Source organism: Durio zibethinus, chromosome 12 (genome assembly GCF_047325235.1).
Source record: "Durio zibethinus cultivar Kanyao isolate XHJ-2024 chromosome 12, ASM4732523v1, whole genome shotgun sequence".
NCBI classification, from domain to species: Eukaryota; Viridiplantae; Streptophyta; class Magnoliopsida; order Malvales; family Malvaceae; genus Durio; species Durio zibethinus.
The window spans coordinates 3,599,697-3,620,000 of NC_143173.1; the positions used below are offsets into that span (position 1 = coordinate 3,599,697).

At 27.8% G+C, this 20,304-nt stretch overlaps 3 protein-coding genes across 4 annotated transcripts; 1 reads left to right on the top strand and 2 right to left on the bottom strand.

The window, feature by feature from the left end:
• Window positions 1-622: 622 nt before the first annotated feature.
• LOC111297024 (Nucleotide/sugar transporter family protein) lies at window positions 623-2,112 on the bottom strand. The gene has a single exon (XM_022891555.2). It carries the CDS (start codon window positions 1,999-2,001, stop codon window positions 757-759), a length of 1,245 nt encoding a protein of 414 aa, XP_022747290.1. The 5' UTR covers window positions 2,002-2,112; the 3' UTR covers window positions 623-756.
• A 3,460-nt stretch (window positions 2,113-5,572) lies between these two features.
• On the top strand, window positions 5,573-11,187 carry AUG7 (nuclear matrix protein). 2 transcript variants are annotated; one of them, XM_089769094.1, is made up of 10 exons: window positions 5,573-5,850; window positions 5,940-6,025; window positions 6,125-6,186; window positions 6,655-6,746; window positions 6,915-7,040; window positions 7,799-7,889; window positions 8,491-8,598; window positions 9,103-9,201; window positions 9,914-10,132; window positions 10,540-10,678. In XM_089769094.1, exons 1-9 carry the CDS (start codon window positions 5,717-5,719, stop codon window positions 10,130-10,132), a joined length of 1,017 nt encoding a protein of 338 aa, XP_089625220.1. In that variant the 5' UTR covers window positions 5,573-5,716; the 3' UTR covers window positions 10,540-10,678. The 2 variants fall into 2 exon arrangements, with proteins under 2 accessions (XP_089625220.1, XP_022746559.1); XM_022890824.2 differs by lacking the exon at window positions 9,914-10,132 and having other exon boundaries at window positions 5,582-5,850; window positions 10,540-11,187.
• Window positions 11,188-11,474: 287 nt separating this feature from the next.
• On the bottom strand, window positions 11,475-12,606 carry LOC111296488 (putative glutathione S-transferase). Its single transcript, XM_022890825.2, has 2 exons — window positions 12,270-12,606; window positions 11,475-12,020 (listed from the first exon to the last, which is right to left on the bottom strand). The coding sequence occupies exons 1-2, from the start codon at window positions 12,579-12,581 to the stop codon at window positions 11,670-11,672; spliced, it is 663 nt and encodes a 220-aa protein (XP_022746560.1). The 5' UTR covers window positions 12,582-12,606; the 3' UTR covers window positions 11,475-11,669.
• Between the last annotated feature and the right edge of the window lie 7,698 nt (window positions 12,607-20,304).

The following is a 20,304-nucleotide window of genomic DNA, read 5'->3' on the forward strand; positions in this document are numbered from 1 at the left end:
TCTCAACACACTGTGCATGTCGTTTGTTAATTGACCTGTAGAGCTATAATCATAAAACGCAGTTACGACGGCACGGTGAAATTCTCTCCCATCTCGCAACCAAGGGGACCCTAAAACTAATGTTAGAGCAAGTAATTGCAATTACACATGCAGGACTTCTGGGAAATTAAACCTGCATGCAACTAACAAATTCAAATAAAAGCATGCTCTCACCCCAAATATATTATAATTTTAACCTGCAATAAGAACTTAAATGCAAAAGGGTTGATTCACTTGACTACTTTCTCGAACAACTCAATACTTCAAAAGCTAGTATTAATTCAAGTTGCAGTATGCAATTGTTAATAGCATGATGCAAAATGTTATCAGATATTCAACAAGGAAAATTGCTAGAAAACTTATCTAGCTTTTATGCAATCAAGAAATATATTTTCAAAAATGTATTCCCCTTTTGAGGCTCATCATGTATCAACTTGATTCAGCTCAGTTACACCCATAAGCCAGAGACTTGGGTGCGTAAAAGATCATGTCATTTTAAGGCAACTTCAAGAAGCCAAGCAGATCTTTTTCCAAATCAAACCCAAGAACACAAAGCAAGCATATTACAGTGGAAGAGTGCAGATTAAGGAAGCAAAATATAGGTAATTTATTAACATTTATAAAAGAGAGGGAAGAAAAGATTAAAAAAAATGCAAATATAATCCGATCAAAAGGAAAAACAAAAAATTAAAAACTTTGAAGAGATTACAGAACCCCTTAGCTCTTCTTCTCACCTTCAGTGCTCTTCTTCTTGGCTGTTGCTTGTGAATACAAGAAAGTTCCAAGTATAGCAATCCCAGATCCAAGTGCATTCAAAGGCCGAACTTGATTCCTGAAGACCAAAATAGTTGACACTATAACTACAACCCTCTTCATTGTGTTCCCAACTGAAAATGTCAAAGGGCTAATTTCATCTAGTGCCTGATAAGATGATTGGTTGTATAGATGGTAAAATATCCCTGAAAGCAAGACCCATATGTAAAATGTGGATGCTTTGCCAACAGTTTGGATTGCTTTGTGATATCCTTGAACCCATTGGGACCCCTCAACAATAACAGCCACAGGAAACAGATAAAGCAGAGAGATTATACTGATCCAACCATACAAATTCAAGCCATTCACTTCCTTAAAGTTCTGCAAACTTCTCTTGGAATAAATGTTTCTTAACACAAATCCAACATTGCTAATCAAAGCACCCCATAAGCCTTCAAAATTGAAGGAAACCTCGGTTATAGCAGCTAGAGAACATCCCAAAACAATGGGAACAATGGACAGCCAGACTTTCAAAGGGTATGTATCACCAAGAAATGAAGAGAAAACAACAGAAAACACAGGCTCCGATGATTTGATAACATGAGTGAAGGAAACAGCAACCTTAGAAAATGATACACAAGCTGAAATATGGCCTATTGTGTGAAATAATGCAGGACCAAGAAGTGCAATAATAAAAGGCTTTGTGATTTTGGGACAAGGTTGCAACTTTAAAGACCAGAGAACGAACATCCAAATGGAACCAGCAAAGAGTTGAAAAGAAGCAAGAAGCCAAGGGAATGGAAAGACATTCAATGCTTTTTTGTTGTAAATATTAAAGACAATGTTTTGGAAGTACCAGAAACCGAACACAAGTGCAAGCTGTAAGGTTTTGGCCTTTGACTTTGCTGCTATTTCAGCAGCTTCAGCTTCTCCTTCTGGATTAGATTCAGATGCTGCAGCTGCTTTGGGAACATTGGATCCTGGTTTCTTGGATGGCTTTCCATGGCTGAAAACTTGGATCTTGCCAAAAGGGTAGCCATGGATTTTGTTAAAATCGCAAACTTGGGGGTTGTGAGGGGTGGATTTGTTGAGAAAAGCAGGAGGCTGAGTACAGTTTTTTGGGTTTTGGATCCTTTTGATGGGATAATATTGATGAGTGGATTTGGAGAAAGAGACGGGAGAGGATGGTACGAGATTCAATGTAAACATTTTTAATTGCAAGAGAAAAAACAAGAGATCCTGCAACAAGAGAAAACAAAAAACAAATTGAAGGAAGATTGAAGCAGGGACACATATTTCAGTGCCTCTTTGTAAAACTGGCAATTTCAGATATTTACGGTTACACCGCGTAAAAATGATATAGAAATAATCGAATATGTATTTAAAAAAATATATATTTTATATTTATACGATATAAATTTTAATACGATATAATTCGTATTATATATGTTAATTTATTTAAATATAAAATATGATATAAATAATATGCTTAATTTAATTTTATTATATAAATATACATGTAATATGTTTAATATATTTAACATATTTTTTATATTTATTTTAATTTAATATAAATATATAAAAATTATTTTAATTTTTAATTTTTTAATTATGATATTTAATTAACTATTTAATATCATATAAAAATTATTTTAAATATTTAATTATGATATTCATTTTATTTTATTACTTTTTTATATTAATAATATAAATATTAAAATTAGTTCTATATATTTTATTTTATTCTTTAATTTTTAATAATTTATCATTTTGAATTTAATATTAAAAATGAATACAATTATATAAATTAAATTAAATTTAAATATATATATTAAATAATATTAAATGAGTATTAAATTTTTTATTTTTTAATAAGTAAGTTATTTTTTATATTATTAATATATCAAATTTATTAAGTTATAATGATAGATAATTTATAATTATTTATTATTTTAATCATATTTTTTATATATTCGTATTAATCATATTTATTCATATATATTTATGTTAATTATATTAATTTATATATATTTATATTATTCATATCATATTTAAATAAACAAATTATATATATTAATTATATCGTGTTATATATAATATGTAAATTAAATATGTTATATTTATATTTAAAATTTAAATTTATTTTATAATTTATGTCATATTTATATTTTAATAATTTATATTAATATATATATAAAATACGATATAAAATATAATACATAAACACTAATTACCCACCTTTATCCTTTTGGCTTGATCCTCAATTGTTCTTTTCAAGATACTGTTTTGGGGTTACAAAAATTTGAACGTATGCATTGGGTTTTGGTTCATAGAATAAAAAAATCCGTAGGACATGGGGAAAATGCATATCAATAAGTACGTTGAAACACAAACAGTGCCTATAAATTATTCTTTCTAGCTCATATAGAAAACATTAAACTCCAGGATTCATGTTGAAAGTTTATAGTAAAGCTGAAAGGCTGGATGGATAACTTGGCTTCATGTTGTCTGATGTAGCAAGCTATTTACCTGGATTGGCCCCTTTCTAAAGTTACACAAGTGATTCACTTCCACTCGTCAAACGGACAGAATCCAAGCATCTGAATATTTTAAAAGTGCCTGTATATCCTATTCCAAAAGCTAAGTTCCATTCTTCTGTTCTTTAATCAAAAAGGAAAGTACAAAATCTGACAAAAGAAACATTGTTTGTTCAAAGCTTTTCCAGTCAAGGTAAACCTTCGGTCATATGTAGCTCGACATGTGAACAAGTTAATGATTACTAGTTAGAGTTTTCACATTTACATTCCATTTCCAACTCCCTGAAGCAACAATTTCCCATATTATTAATGATTAACTTTGGCAGCCCATCTCGCTCCGACAAGTTTTTACCCGATTCAATTCTGTAGGAACGATTTTTTTAAAATTAAGTTTTGAGTTAAATCGAATTGAGTTATATAATAATAAAAAAAATCAAGTTAGATTATAGTGAGATTTAAATATATTTCATCTCATTCGATTCGATTTGATATATATAAAAAATTTATTTTTAATTAATTATTTATATAATTTTATATTTATATTAAAAAATAATATTTTATTAATTACAAATCGAATTGAATTAAATATGATTTATATAATATTAAATTAGATTTGTTTTAAATATAAAAAATAAAAAAATCCTTGAATCGGGTCGCATTCAAATTTTATGAATGTAAAGTTAAGTTAAATTTAAGATGAACAAAAATTCATTTTAATCTAACTCGTTATTATTCCTATTGATGATAAGATGATAACAGTTTAGTTTGAATTGGATTCGATTCATTTTTTTAGATATTACACAATATTATAAAATTTAAAATTTGATTTAAATCCAAACTAAATTTTCATTAAATCCAAATTAAATCAAATCAAATTTTATCGATTCGATTTGGTTTATTGATTTTTAGTTTTTAATTTTTTTAATTTTTATGTATTATTTTAATATATTTAAATTGATTTTGATATAAAATTATTATTTTTATTTTATAAAAAATTTAAAAAATATATAAAAATTAAAAAATATATATAATATGATTCTGCTTGTTTTTTTTTTTTTTATCTAAAATTTGATCCGAACCTGATATATATTTAATATTTAAATTTAATCTAAATCAAATAAAAAATAATATAAATTAAATCAAATATTATAATTTCAAATCGATTTATAAATTTTTTGATTTTTTTTATTCCTAATTAATGAACCTTAATTTAATCATGCCGAAGCTATGATTGATGGGCACGAAGCTGCTTGAGGACGACAGGACCTTTAATCTTCTGTAAGAATGCCTCTAGGCTTAAGGCATGTAAGCGTGCGCATCATCAGGAACGTGAAGCACTAGCGTTTTTTTTTTTTTTCCTTAAGGAGATTATTATTTACATTTTAATATAAAAACAATTATATAAATTAAATAACCAACATAATAACATTGTATTAAACGTACATATGTTTAAACCCTAATCCATGCATGGCAGAGACAAAGGACTTTAAGAATGAAAAATTATTGAAGAGATCATATGATTATTAAATTATTAAAATTTTTAATTTAATCACTAAAATTTTAAAACATATTTAGCTTCTAATAGCTTGTTAACATAGCAATGACGTGTCAATTGTCATATACTATTAAGCATTGTCATGTTAACAATTTTTTAAAAAAAAATTTATAATGTCATGTTAATAATATTACGTGATATATCAAATGACGAGATAATATTATTTTAACATATTTACTCAAAATTTTATAATTAAATAAAAAATTTAATAATTAAATAATTATTTTAAAAACATGATCATAAATTGAATGATAAAAAATATATTTTACCTTTTTATTAATATATTTTTATTATATTTTTTATCATTATTTAATTCAAACAAGAACTTCTCTTTAATAGTGCATACTTTTTTTTTTAATATTTAAAATTTAAAATTCAAAAGTCATTTAAGCATTAACTCAAATGGAACGTATGTTGGTTCGATTTCTTTAAATTTTAAATTCAAGAGAATTTATATATGTAATGTTTTTTTTTACTTGAATTGAGTTAAGCCGGTGGAGGTCGGGAATGAAAATATATTAAAATTTTCAAAAGAAAATTAAAATTAAAAAAATGAAAAAAATCAAGTTGCGTTGGGCTAGCTTTTCAAACCTTGAAACCAAACAAAGCCGAATTCAAGTTTGCCCATGGATCCCTTTAGTAAAACCAAAACTAGCAATTGGGCTTTGTGGATTTGAGATTGATCACCGCCCGATTACATTTAACCAACTTACCAAACGGACCCAGTTTCAACCTCCCCTTTCCAATTTTTAAAAATTCCAGAGCAGATCCTGGAAGTCTGAAGCTCCGATTCAATTTCTCAACGTAAGAGACAGAAAAAAAAAGGGGGAAAATGGCAGCAAAACAAATGGAGGAAATTCAAAGAAAATTATCGATGCTCAATTACCCGAGAGCCAATGCTCCAGCTCAGTCTCTTCTCTTCGCCGGCATGGAACGTTACGCTCTTCTTGAATGGCTCTTTTTCCGGTAACTTCAATTTCAACACTTTTTTTTTTGTTTGCTTTTCTCTTCTTCGGGGTTTTCTTTGATTTTTTTTTTTTTGGGGTTAAATTCAGGCTATTAGGGGATAAGTCACCGTTTTCGCAACAAAATTTACAAGGGGATGCTATGGATCGTGATGAAGAAACTTCTAGAATCCAATGTAAGTTCATTATCTCTTGAATTATCTTTCTTTTCCTTTTGGGAATTGGGTTTTTTATATTTTTTGTTTGGTTTTGGGGAAAATTGTTAAAATTCGCAGATTTGGCTGAGATTGCGAAGTTTTTGGGGATTACTACTACAATTGATACAGAAGCGATCCAAGTAAGCTAGCTAAGATACTAAGTTTCTATTTTTAGAGGCTTTGTTTGATAGTTACTTTTACTTCTTTGAAAGTTGCTAAAAAAAGAATGCAACACATGTTCAAATATAATGATTTTATGTGAAAGTAAAACAAATCATGCGTGTTATCATTCATAAATAGTGTGCGTGTTATCATTCATAAATAGTGGGGATTTTAAATCTTAGTTATTAAAAGATATTTCCAAGTTCTGATAAGAGGCTTTGAAATTTTTGAGAAAGTACTGAAAAGCATAGAGGTTTATCTCTCAAGTTGTTTGCCGAATGTCTCAATGGAACAATGCAAGGAGTGTTGATTATGACTGTGATGGGATGTGTACTGATAGTGATTTCAGATTCTTCTTCATCCGCTCTTTAAGAAGCTAGCTCTAACTCTACCTGAAACTTTGTATTTCCAAGTTTTAGCACAAGCAATAACATTGTGTTTTCTAGGGACGAGGAAGCTATGAAGATCGGACCGAAATGCTTCATCTTATCGTTGATCTGGTGGAGGCAAGCATCTATGCAGATAATCCAGAATGGAGGTGCAGATGATATGGAGTTCACGTTTGGTTTAAATTGCATTAATTCTCATAGAAGAAATGTTCATTTCCTTATGTTTATATTATTTCTTTTGTTTCAGTCATTACTTTCAATGTTTAGTATGATTTCATTATTTCTCATTCCAAAATTTCCTTTACATTCTTTTGCAGTGTTGATGAGCAGGTAGCAAAAGACATACAACTAATAGATGCTATTGCAGAGAAACAAGCTCTAATTTTCTCTGAGGAATGCAAGTTGTTCCCTGCAGATGTGCAGATTCAATCCATATATCCATTGTAAGTAGCCCCCCTTTTGCCTTATTAGTGTCCACATACCTTACCTGATTCTATTTTTCTTGTTCCTCTTCTATTTACCATACTATTTAATATAACTATAAGTCAATCTTCCATTTTCCTCCTTTTGAACTTTGATTCTCTATCAACTGATCAACAAAACCCTAGATTCATCAAAGTTGATGATTATAAAATAATTGCTGATATGTTGCCATGTCCATTACTGAGGATCATCTTCAACATGGCCCTTCCAGAGAGCTAGCATTTATCACCATGAAAAATACTCAGCTATCAAGCCCAAATATGTGATTGAGCCTGAAAGGCTGCTTTTTGCCCATTTCCTGATACGACCATACCATATTGCTGTCATTGTAGTCAACATTTCCTGGGACTAGCTAGTAGGGCTTCTCTTAGTACATGTATCTAGACTCCATTTAAACCAGAATATGGAATTGTTATATGTCATGGACTGTTGGGTTATAATTCTGCTAGTCCACTAATGCTACTAGCCTCCTGCCTCTATTAGACCCCACTTCTACTTATTCTGCAATGTCACTATTTAAGAAGCTTATATAGTGCTTTGGCTGAACTTTTTAGGCTATGAAGACCTTGCTCCCAGAATAGGTCCCATTACAATTAAAAATTATCCTATATTGCAATTGATAACAATTTCAGACTTCGAGTTACATGCCAACCACGTGTGTAGTTTGCTATGAGCAGATGTAGTGACATTGTCTTCCTTTAATCAAGTTTGTTTGCAGACCTGATGTTTCTGAGCTGGAGTCGAAGCTTTCAGAACAGTCCAAGATACTCTCAAATCTTCAGCAAAAAGTTGATGACTTAGCATCGAAGGTTTATCCTAGCTCCACAGCTCATGGTTCAACATGTCTTTAAAGTTCCATGTTTGTGTCTGTTAAACTTCTTGCATTTAATTCCTGGAAATGCAGTCCTTTTTGATCAACTTGATGTTATGTTTTCTTTGAAGATGTCTTTTTACTGTATGTGATGTTTTTATTGGGAATAAAGCAGTGCCACATAGGATTTACTCTATAGGGAATTGGTTTGTCCTTAAGATGAAAATACAATATTTAGGATTTGTTACTGAGCTTACTTTTTTGGAATTTTCAAAGTTGTGTTGATTGTGCTTCAAATATGTAATTGATCTCCAGTCAGATGGAGCTTGGGCGTTGGTTATTCGGTTACTAGACTGTCAAAAGTTGCTCTTATATTTTTAAAATTTCCACCAACTTAGAAGATACTCTTTGCAAATTTTCTGAGGCTACATGGTTTTCTAAATTTTGTGTTTTCTGGATATGAATCAGCCAAAATTTTGATTTCCTGCTGTATGTTTGTGCACATAATTTTGTTTTTATGTGTTTGTGCATGCTCATGTGTCTGTTACTAGTTACTTGTATTTTGTTTATTTAATTTCAATTCTTTCCCCCCTTTGTAGCATGCTTACAATCCTGACGAGGAGTATATGGAAGTGGAATCTAAACTGCGGGCACATTTGGAATCATTTCTTGAAACTGCAAGATCATTCAATACGATTTATACCAAGGTCTGTCTTGCTGTTGCTTTCGGTTGATGTGCTTCTATATGTTTATTCTCAGTTATCTCCTATATTTAAGCTTGAAAGATCTTGCTACTTCTATGTCTTACAATTATATGCACTTTTTCTTTATGCTCTTGATACTGTGTAGTGGCATAACATAGAAAGATATAGCCAACCCCATTTAGGTGGGTATATGGTTTACTCTCTTGATTTTACTTAATAACATTTCTTGTTTTCATGTCCCACATCGCTATAAAGAAGGTTGTTAAGAGAAAAGCTTTGGTTTAATTTCCAATATATAAATGGTCTGAAGTTTTAGTTTTGACTTCCATGCCGCTTTAGATCTGCATAAAACCTTATTCTAGCATGTATTCATTTATCTGGTCTCAGTAAGGTGTTCTGCACTTAATATAATCATTGAGTTCTGATGCCCTAAAATTTCTCTGTAGAACTATCGTCATATTTTCCTCTGTCAATGAATGGTCTTAATTTTGAAAGTTTTCCTTGTAGGAAATTCGTCCATGGACACACATGATGGAGGTACCACAACTTCATGGGTTTGGGCCTGCTGCAAATCGCTTATTGGAGGCTTATAAGATGCTTTTGAAGGTATCTCAATGTTGATTCCATCTTTCTCCTCTCCTAACTTGTGATGTAGGAAGATGAATACTTCTTTTTTCAGTGGTTTGATAGGAAGAGAGATTTACTAACAGAGGGTTATCATCTGCTTTCATGAGAATGCATATACATTTGTGCCCATGTGTTTGTACACATACAAGAGCAGGGTCATCTTATGTGGACTATGTGCTGAAATGAATACTATCACCCAAGGTGTTCCCCCTAACACCTTTCATTCCTCTCACATCTATCTGAATTGGTAGAGGAAATGAATCTCTAATATCTTGCTTTCAATAAATTAGCTTTCAGGTGAATCAGGTCTAGATTTTAAAAGTTTCAATTAAAAGCTGTGTTAAATTCATCAAATGCTAGAAAGGTTAGATTGATAGCTTTGGGAAATTAATTATTTTGTGGAAACTTGGATGAATGATCAACAATAATAGGAAGCTTAGATAGATGAAATCTAAAGTTTTTTTTTTTTGGGTTAAGTTGTTTTATTTAACCAAGTTAGTAGAATTCTGCTACAACGCAACAATATAACTATCTTTCATAATCTATCAGTATTTGAAGCTCTAATTGCAGCTTATTCTAACATAGCAACATTAAGGTTCCATGCATCACATAGCTCCTTATTAACAGGATCTGCAACAATCTGACTTATTCTCTGTAATCGAAGCCTAATAGCATCTTTAATTCGATCAAGCACCTGTGCAGCTGCCTCTTCCTTGTGCTTAAACTTGCTGTAATTCCTCTCCCTCCATATCTGGTATACGTTGGCACTCCAACCTATGCACAATATGATGGAGATCAAAGCTTTCCCCTTCAATCTGCTCACTGCCCAACTCAATTCTGCAGACCAATACTCCACTTCCCTATTGATCCTGCACAACTGAAGAATCTTCTGCCAACTTGCACTACTTAGGTTTTATTTACTTGCTATTTTCCTGTCTTATATAATTAGCCTGATCATAAATCCTAAATGTAATCCTGAAAAGAATCTTTAATCCACATATAATGGCTGGAAGACATGCATATTTGTTATGCAAGAATCATCATCTGAATTTATTATGGCAAGAGAAAATATCAAAATATGATGTGCATAAATAAAGAGAGTATGTGCATATACACTGGGAGGGGGAGAGCAGGTTGGAAATGATGCTAATATAAACTAAAATGACACATGATATATCCAGTATCACTTCATATATATAGTTTTGTACTTTCAGTCCTAGAATATTCGATTATTTTCATATATATGCAACATTTTAACTATCCTTCACATATTTTGGGTTTGTTAGTGAACTTGAGATTCTTTTGCTTCTATGGCAGTTCCTGGGCAACTTGAGGAGCCTGAGAGACTCGCATGCCGCTCTTGCAGTTGGATCATCTGAAACAGTTGCAGGTGAACCCTCTCCTGTAACAAGAATTATCTCTGAGTGCGAGTCTGCATTAACTGTCTTAAATCATGATCTTGGAATTCTCTCGGCTTCTATTGCTCGTGAGAAGGGTGAGCAAGTAAATTTATGATGATTGTAGAGAGACAGCCGAAAGAACCGACAAAGTATCTCTCCATGTTGCAGAGTGTGTATGTTCCATTTAGAAAAATGCACCATTGTCTTTTATTCAAGATATGAACTTGGATTCAGTTTTGGATTAAGACCTGGGTGTTGAGAGCTGGTCTGCTATGATGCAAGTTCTTCCGGATCTATAACATAGTTGCCGTAAAATAATGGAATCTGAATTGATGTAGATGAAGTAGGAACTGGTAATTCGTAAGAGTTATTTGCAATTGTGAATCTGCATTGACATTCTTAATTTGTGATATTGGATTCTTTGGCTCAATGGTTTGTAAGCGAGGTGGTTGATGTCATCTACAACTTGATTTACTGTAATTTTTACAGTTTGATTGCTTGAACCCACGACAGTTGGCTGGTTACAATGCAAAATTGTACTAATTAGAAAATGCTTATATTTTTATTTCTGACTCCATTATTTACCCTTATACATGATCTCTTTTTATTTTTATTGTTCAACTTTCTGGTTTGGAAGGACTGAGAAGTGAAATCAAGTAAAAACTCAAAAGAATTTTCCTGCCTGGTTGTAAGAGTGGAGCCTGCATATATTGATTCTGTTTATTATTCATTTCCACTTATGATCCACTTGATTAAGTTGTTTCCTTGCATTCTACGGTCAAGGAGAGCTAGCTCTGTGATATTGGAGTTAGCTTGGATCTCGAATTTCAACATTAATTATAGTCCAAAAAATTAAAAAAGGAAACAGCAACAAATTGATAAGGCAATCTCCCTCGTATTACAACTTCTGTTTCTTGATAAAGCACAAGGGAAAATCCCCATTTATGGTAACAGTACTAAACAGGCTCAAAGGCCTTGTCTGCATAAACAGTTCAATGTGATGCCCAAATTTTATTGCAAACCATCCATGGAAAACCTAACAACAGTTCATTTCGCAGGATGGTATTTGTCATATTGTTCTTGGTACTTGATGATCATCTTGTCATGAGGTGGCCAGTTGTCTTTGATTATTGGGAGTTGCGAAAACTCCTTCATCCAGGCCAATAACAATGGAAATCTCTCATCAATTATTTTAAAGCCAAGTACCTCTTCAAAAACACAGATCAAGTTTGCAAGCCAACCAAAAACGAGATCAGCCAGTCCTATCTTTTCTCCACCGAAGAATTTCTTTCCCTTCAGCTCTTCTTCTACAAATTTCAAGTTCTCCAGTGATGCTGCAACAGCTTCCTCTCGCTCTTTTCCTTCTTTGGTGAAAATACCCGATATTGATGGTAGAAGCTGCATCATGTTTTGTCATTGACAAAATAATTTAGAATTAGATAATATGACAAAAAAAGGATAAGAAAAAGTAAAGAAAATGATACAGAATTTAACAAAAATCAAATGTTTTTTATATTAAACAAATAATTCTTGTATAAAACATAATATTAATACATAAATTGTCAATATTTTACACCAATATAATCACATCAGTTACCATATATATATAAAACAAAAATCAGTACTTGCAGAAACAAAAGTTTTGACCTTTTCATCGTTGAATTTGGCCCAGAAGCGTTGCCTGGCTTTCTCCAAAGGATGTTGGGGCAACATGGGATTTTGCTTCCATGTCTCATCAATATATTCAAGAATCACAAGCGACTCCGAGATGGGTTTTCCATTGTGAACAAGCACTGGAACTTTCTTGTAGACGGGATTATACTGAAGAAGTAAAGCACTCTTGTTGGATAGATCTTCATCAAATGCTTCATACTGTATACCCTTTAGCTTCAACGCCCAAACAACCCTTAATCCAAAACGGGATGACCATGTCTTCAAAAGCTTCACTTCTTCCGCCATATTGTTTGATATCCCAATCTTCTTCATTTAACATCATATATATAGTAATTTTGTCTTTGCTTTTACTCTTTTAGCACTCTTCTTGTCGTGACTATGTTTTATAAATTTATAATAGTTCTAAAAAAGATAGAGTTTATATTTAATACTATTAATATATAAATTTTATATATTATAAATAAATTAAATAATATCATATTATTAATGAGTAAATATTAATTTTTAAAATAAATATATAAAAATTAATATTTTTTATAAAATTTAATTATTAATAAAATGATTTTATTTGATTTATTTTATTAATGGAATTGTATCATTTAATTTATTGATAGTATATAAAATTTATATTTTGTAATATATCAAATATAAATTTCAAAATAAATTAAAATTTTTAATTTGAAAGTTTTTAATTCTTATTTTAAAAAATAAATAGTGACATTCATGAAATAGAAAATTTTTCATTATGTAATTTAATATATATAAAAACAAATTATCACATTAAATTTTTTTTTAAAATTTTACAAATAAAATTAATAAAATAATAATATCTTTTAAAAAATAACAAAAAAATATACTAATATTTTAATTTTATTGATATAATGAAAAAGTTTTACCATCAATACGGTCTGTTATATATTAAAACCCCAACTTGCTTTTTGTATAAATCGAAAATGTTAAATGAATAAAAAAAATGGAGAAGAATACATTGAATTTTCTTTATGAAAGTTTGGATTAATTGTGATGTTAACATCAAGTCGAGATTAATTTTTATTTATTTTAAATTTGATTCAATTATATATATAAATTATTTGAATCTAATTCGATTTAATTTTTTAATTTTTTTCATACTTGAATTTGATTCGATTTAATATTATATAAAATCATATTCGATCTGATTCAATTTAAAATTAATAAAATATTATTTTTTAAATATAAAATATTTTTTAAAAATATAAATATAAAATTAAATAAATATGATATATATATAAATATAAAATTAATTAATTAAAATAATTATATATATATCATATAGGATAAGATCAAATTTACTTAAAATTTAATTTAGACTTAATTATGATTTTTTTATCATTGACTCGATTTAATACCTAATTTAAAAATAAATTAATTTAAAAAAAATTAAATCGATTCAAAATTTAATAGGTAGAATCAAAGTACCTTTTTTAGGGCTGATGTATATAGTCAAATCGCATGCGGCTCTTGGAACGCAAGGTTGGGATTTTAATTTTGATAACATTTTTGTCCATATCTTCATTTAAAAAATTTATTATCCTCATATAATAATACAAAACAAAAATTACAAACACGTAGATCCACAGTGGGCATCTCAAAAATTAAAATTGAAAATTAAAAATTTTGTTTAAACACTTTAAAAATTTTTAATTTTTTTTAATAAATTAATATATTTTTTAATATTATAAATAAACAAAAAAATTTTAAATTCGTCAATGATTATATGAAAAGCAAGGCATAAAATGCATTAAAATAAATTTGGCCAACTTCTCTTTTTTTTTTTTTGATAATCTTTCTTTTTTATAAACAAAAGTTATACTTAAAATTGTGAATACGATTCCTTGAACCAACGGGGAAGCAGCAAAGTTGGTGGCCTATCACTTCAAAAGAAAAAAATGAATAGAATTCTAGACCAATTTTTTTTTATATAATTTAAAATTGAAAATATAATAATATTATATGAATATAATATAAATAAAAAATATAAAAATAATAAAATTTAAAATATAATTATATCAATGCCATCATTAGTTTGACCATAATTATTTTTTTATGCATTTTTTGGAGTTAGGACTTTGCTTAAGTGATTAACGATCACTCACTTCATTTATTGGTTTTCTCTTCTTTTTTTCTTTGTTTCTCCAAAAATGTCAAATGGGTGGTGGGTTTTGCTTTTTTTTTTTATATTATATATCAAATGAATGATTTTCGTAGGCTTGAATTTGTCAAAATTGTACTTGTTTTTTTCTTCAAACAAGGCTGATTGGTTTTATTGGCGCAACTAATCTGAATTTGGTAGGTATCCTTGGCGTTTTCACGGCAGTAACAATAATTGAAAGCTTCAACAATTTTAACATTATCACTAGGTTTTACTATTAGCTCATAGAAATAATATGGTCGAGCTATTTTATTAAAAAAAATGTAATTTAAAATAAAAATATTATTTTTTAAAAATAAATATATGAATTAATAAAATTAAAATTAAAATTTAATAATTTTTTATAACATAAAAAACAATTATTTCAATGCTATCTTAAAAAATTATTTTTCTTTAAAACTCGAATGACATGAATGAGTCAAGATGAAAAATTTTTTTAACCCAAACCTAATTAAATTATATAATCAAGATTCAAATTAAGATTTCTAAATTAAAATGTTAAGTTATAATCATTGAGAGTTTGCTTTTAAACAAATGACTTGTTGTTTATAAAGTTAGGAAATGCTAAATTGATTTATCATGTTTGCACCGAAATAAAGATTACTCCACTTGTAATTTAGCTTCAACAATTGCTTGATCAATCATAAGAAACAATGAACAAAAAGGAGAAAACCAAGCAAAATGGCGGGCTCAAGTTCTTATTTTAAATTTTTATAAAATAAAAATAATAATTTTATATCAAATTTTACTTAAATATATTAAATTTTTATATTAAAATAATATATAAAAATTAAAAATTAATAAATCAAACCGAACCAAATCGAATCAATAAAATTCGATCTGATTCAATTCGAATCAAATAAAAATTTAATTTGAATTCAAATTTAAATTTAAATTTTTATAATATTATATCATATTTAAAAAAATTAAATCAAATCCAATTTAAAACGTTATCAATGCAATCTCTACACCTAGATATGTCTGATCATCAGCCTACCACTATTTCCTATCGAGCTTCCCTCATGGGAGATCAAGATTCATCGTCTTTCTCTTTAGTTAGTAAACCAAACTTCATGGATGAAGATTCAGACCAAGAAACTGATGAAGGAGACGATATCCCAACAATCCTTCTTTCAAAAGAAGAAAAGAACAGAATCAAGGCCCCATGAAAAAATGCTATCATTGTGAAAATTTTTGGAAAGACGATTGGCTACAACTTTCTTTATCCCAGAGTCAAAGCACAATGAAGACCAAAAGAAGGCCAGGTTAGGTGCACAGGTTGTGGATCACCTGCGGCTTAATGCACGGATCTGTTTCTCAAAACGATGCCATTTTGGTTCTTTGGTCTTTTATAAATGCCAAAATTTTTTATCTTTTCATTTCTAAACCTTTTTCTTAAAAAAATCCTCTTTCTGTCAAAAAATTCTCTTAAGCTTTGTCAGAGTTCGGCATCGTGCCATTGTACCAGTTATCGCCTGAAGTTGCCATCGATGGTCATTGATCATTTTTTTATTTTTTTAACTAAAACTAATGATTTTTACTTTTATACAGAGAGCTATGGCACTGAGATTCCTCCCTTTTGGAAGGATTGTGTTTTTTTTTTTTATGTTTGTTTGTTTGGGTGCTTGGGATTGTTAGTAGAAGGGCTGCGAGGGGGGGCTAGGCTGTTTAGGGGGCTAGGTTTTATGCGTGGACGCAGGATGGAAAGGCTCGAGAATATTATGCTAAAAATGGTGATAATCTTTTTTTAGGTAATGAAAAATGAGACAATTAATTTCAAAATAAAAAAAAAAAAGAGATTCTTAAAAATTCAGACAAAACATGAAATTTTTTAGAATTTGAATGTAATAATTTAATGGGTTAAGGCTATGCTATAATTTCGAGAATTTCCTAAACCAAAGCCTCCAATTCTTTTAAAATAACCTCAAACATATTAACCTCTCAGCTCGATACCCCAAATTGGTCTTTGTTGGTGTCTAGAGGTACATTAACAAAAAAGAAAAATCTTATTACACTTAAGATAATTTGAGTTATAATCAACTAATTCTTTTTATGGAGTGAAATGAATTATTTGACACTTTAAATGGTTCATCCCATATGAGCCTTTTCTCACATTAACTTTCGTTAAGAATGGTTTGTTAAAATAAAACACCTTTCTCGAATGATAGCGGGAGCATACAAAAAAAAATGAAAAGAAAAAATTAAAAATTTTTTTTTATTATAACATCATGCACTTAAGACATTTGAAAGAATTCAAACAATCTTAATAAGTTTATCACCCAACCCAATTAAATGGGAGTTTATCTTTTCATAGCAGTTAGTGTTTTTAGGCGCTGTTATTGCACTTATGTTTTTTTAATAGGCTGCAATTTGAGATAAAAAAAAGATAAATGTTAAAATTTAAAATTTAAAATTATTAAATGTCACATATTAAAAGTAATTAAATAAATTACTTAAAATTGAGTTAAATTCTAAATTTATTGTCAAATGTTATGTTTCATATAATTTTATATTTAAATTAAATATTTTCATCTATTATTAATTAATTTTAAATTTCATTTTTACCAATAATTTCTTATTTGTTTACAACAAGACCATGCATATATTATTATGCGCTCACATTATAATAATTTATTATATATATTATATCTGTACTATCTATATTATAATAATTTGGTTATTACGTCAATATTTTTTAAAATATATATTTTAAATTATTTAAATTAATAATAATTTGTAGTCTATAATTATATATTAAAATTATATTTAAGCGATAGAATGATAACATGTGACATGACATGTGGCAAATCTTTTTGTTTACCACGTGTCAATTTTTAATTTTTTTAATCAACTTTCAAAAACTCTTTTAAGAGTTAATATGTTGATATGTGATAAACTTTTTGCTCGTCACGTGTTATTTTAAAATTTTTTTAAAAAAGTTTTTGAAATTTTTTTTATTTATTTCATTATATTATAATTATAACAAAATTAAAAAATAAAAAATGGGAGGTGAGTAATAGGGAAAAAAATATTTTTAGCAATTACAAAACCCTTTAAACTTTGCAAAAAAAATCAAATCCAACATTTACATAATAAATAAATCCTTAAGAATATATCCAACTATAAAAAAGCCAAACTTCAAAAATCTTAAAATTAACCAATATATTAAAAAATGACTTATATAAAATTCTTTTATATAAAGTTCATGTAATTTTTATTTTTAATAAAAATTAAAATTAAAAAGTTAAAATCAATGAATTGATAAAGTTAAATGAAAAAATCTATAATATGTAAAAAATTATTAAATATATTATTTATAATTTAAGTTTAATAAATATTTATTTGATTAGTTAAAATTATATTAAAAATTATATTAAAATATTTATTAAAAAATATCAAATTTGAGGTGAAAGAGGAAGTGAGACTTCAAAATGGCTAAAGACGCGTAGTACGTCAATTGATTATGATGTTTTTGTTTTTATTACTTTTTTCAAGGTCTAGAAAATCATGGCGTAACCCAGTTGACGGGAAATAAATATTTATGGAGCATAATGACCAGTCACATATCAAAGAAATTTTAATAAGTTGAAAAGGATAAAATATATCACTTGGAAAGGTTTTTTTTTTTTTTTTTTTTCAAACATATTCCTTTGAAACTTAGCCCAATTGACAGCAAAGCAAAGTGACATGGAGAGTTGGTCATTTGGGTCAATATGCAACGACTATTGACCCAGTTAGGGGCAAAGCAAAGTGACCGTCATTAGTGGGTTTTGACGAAAAAATTATAGAATCGTTTGATTTCCAAAATGTTGAAAAAGAAAGATAAGAGTGGAAATTGGGTCAAGTAACCATTGGTGTCAATTCTTTTTTTCAGTAATTGCAGTTTCCTGGGAAGATATGTCAAATAATGCCAACTAATTTTCTTTGGGGAATTTAAGTCCAAATAATGCAACTAGCAACGCGCATACACGCCTTGGAATTGGATGCATCTGCTTATTTAGATGTGGCACTTAAATTCTTGGAAAAATCTTTTAATTAATAGAATAAGAAAAAATTTAGATGAAGTTATTTAAGTAAAATTTATGAAATTTTTTATTAAAAATAATTATATAAAAATTTAAATAGAGAATTTGAAAGATTTTATTATATAGATTAATGTACAAAATTTGAAAAATAATTTAATAAATTTTGATTTTTTTATAGATTTTTTATAAAAAATTTTGACAAATTTTTTATCATTAGATAAATACTAAATAAATATGAACAAAAATAATATTTAAATTTTTTTTCATATATTATTAATCTTATCATAAACTCTATTAATTTATTAATTTATATTTTTTAAAAAAACTTTTATTAAATAATTTTTAATAAAAAATTTACGAATTTAACTTCAAAAACTTAATCCAGGTCTTGACTGATTGGGATATATTTGTGACTTTGAGAGTCGTTGACCCAAGTTGTCTTGGATCCTCAACTCCTAATGGAGTACTATTAATTAGCTAACACAACTTAGTTACTGGTGGAATATAATTTGAATTTTATCTTCTTTTTTTTTTAATCTCCAAAACCACTTTATGAATCTTTTTGTAAAGAAATTTTAAAGCTAATTTTTGTCCCGGTCCTCTTAAATAATATACTTTTTTTTTAATTTAAAAATTTTAAAGAAAAGAGATTTGAATTTTATACTTTGAATATAATTATAAGTGTATTAATTCTCGAATCTTTTTGTTTTTTTTACTTTGTTATCTATCTTTGTTAATTAAGTTGAGAGGAAAAAAAAAAGAAAAGAAAAGGAAAAAGGAATGTACTATTGTTTTTCTTCATTTGAAAAATCATGTTTAAAAATTTTAAGGAGGTGTTTGGTTTAAGGGAAAATAATTTTTTCTCTTTGAATCTTTTTTTTTTTTTTATAATTTTAATCTTTGATTTAGTTCATGGGAATGTGATTATTAGGTTATTTTAAAATTTCCAACAATATTAAAAAATGAGAAAGTAGTTGAAATAAAAAAAACTCAAGGTTTTTTAAGATTCCAGAAAAGAGTGAAATTTTTTTAATTTACCCTCATTTAATTGCATTTTCATATTATATAAAACAACATTATTTATCTTGAAAATATAGTAATTTTTTATACAATATTTTAAAAATAATTTTTTTCTTAATATATTTGAAACAAAAATCACATTTTTAACACAATATTATTGAAATTCTCACAAAAGTTATAATTAAAAACAAGCTTTTTATTGAAAACATGAAAATTTTGTTCCATAATTCAACAAAGTTGACATTTTTAAAATAAAAAACGTGATGTTTGTTAAAAATATGAAAAAAAAAATTACTTTTCAAAATTTAACAAAAATGACATTTTAAGATAAAAAAAAGCAATCTTTGTTAAAAAAACTGTATTTCTAAAATTAAAATGTAATTTTTGTTGTAGAAATGAAAAAATATTTTTCAAAATTTAATAAAAACAACAGTTCTATGATAGAAAATGCAATTTTTTTTTAAAAAAAAAACGTTTCTAAGATAAAAATGTAATTTTTATTGAAAATATAAAAAAAATATTTTTAAAATTTTAATAAATACAATGTTTCTAAAATGAAAAATGAAAGTATTTGTAGAAAACTTGAAAAAACTAATTTTCAAAATTTAATAAAGATGATGTTTCTAATATAAAAACTTAATCTTTGTTGAAAAGATAATGTTTTTAAAATAGCAATGCAATTTTTGTTAAAAATATAAAAAAAAAAAATATTTTAAAAAGTATTTAATAGAAGCAACTTTTTTTAATAAAAATTGTAATTATTGTTGAAAAT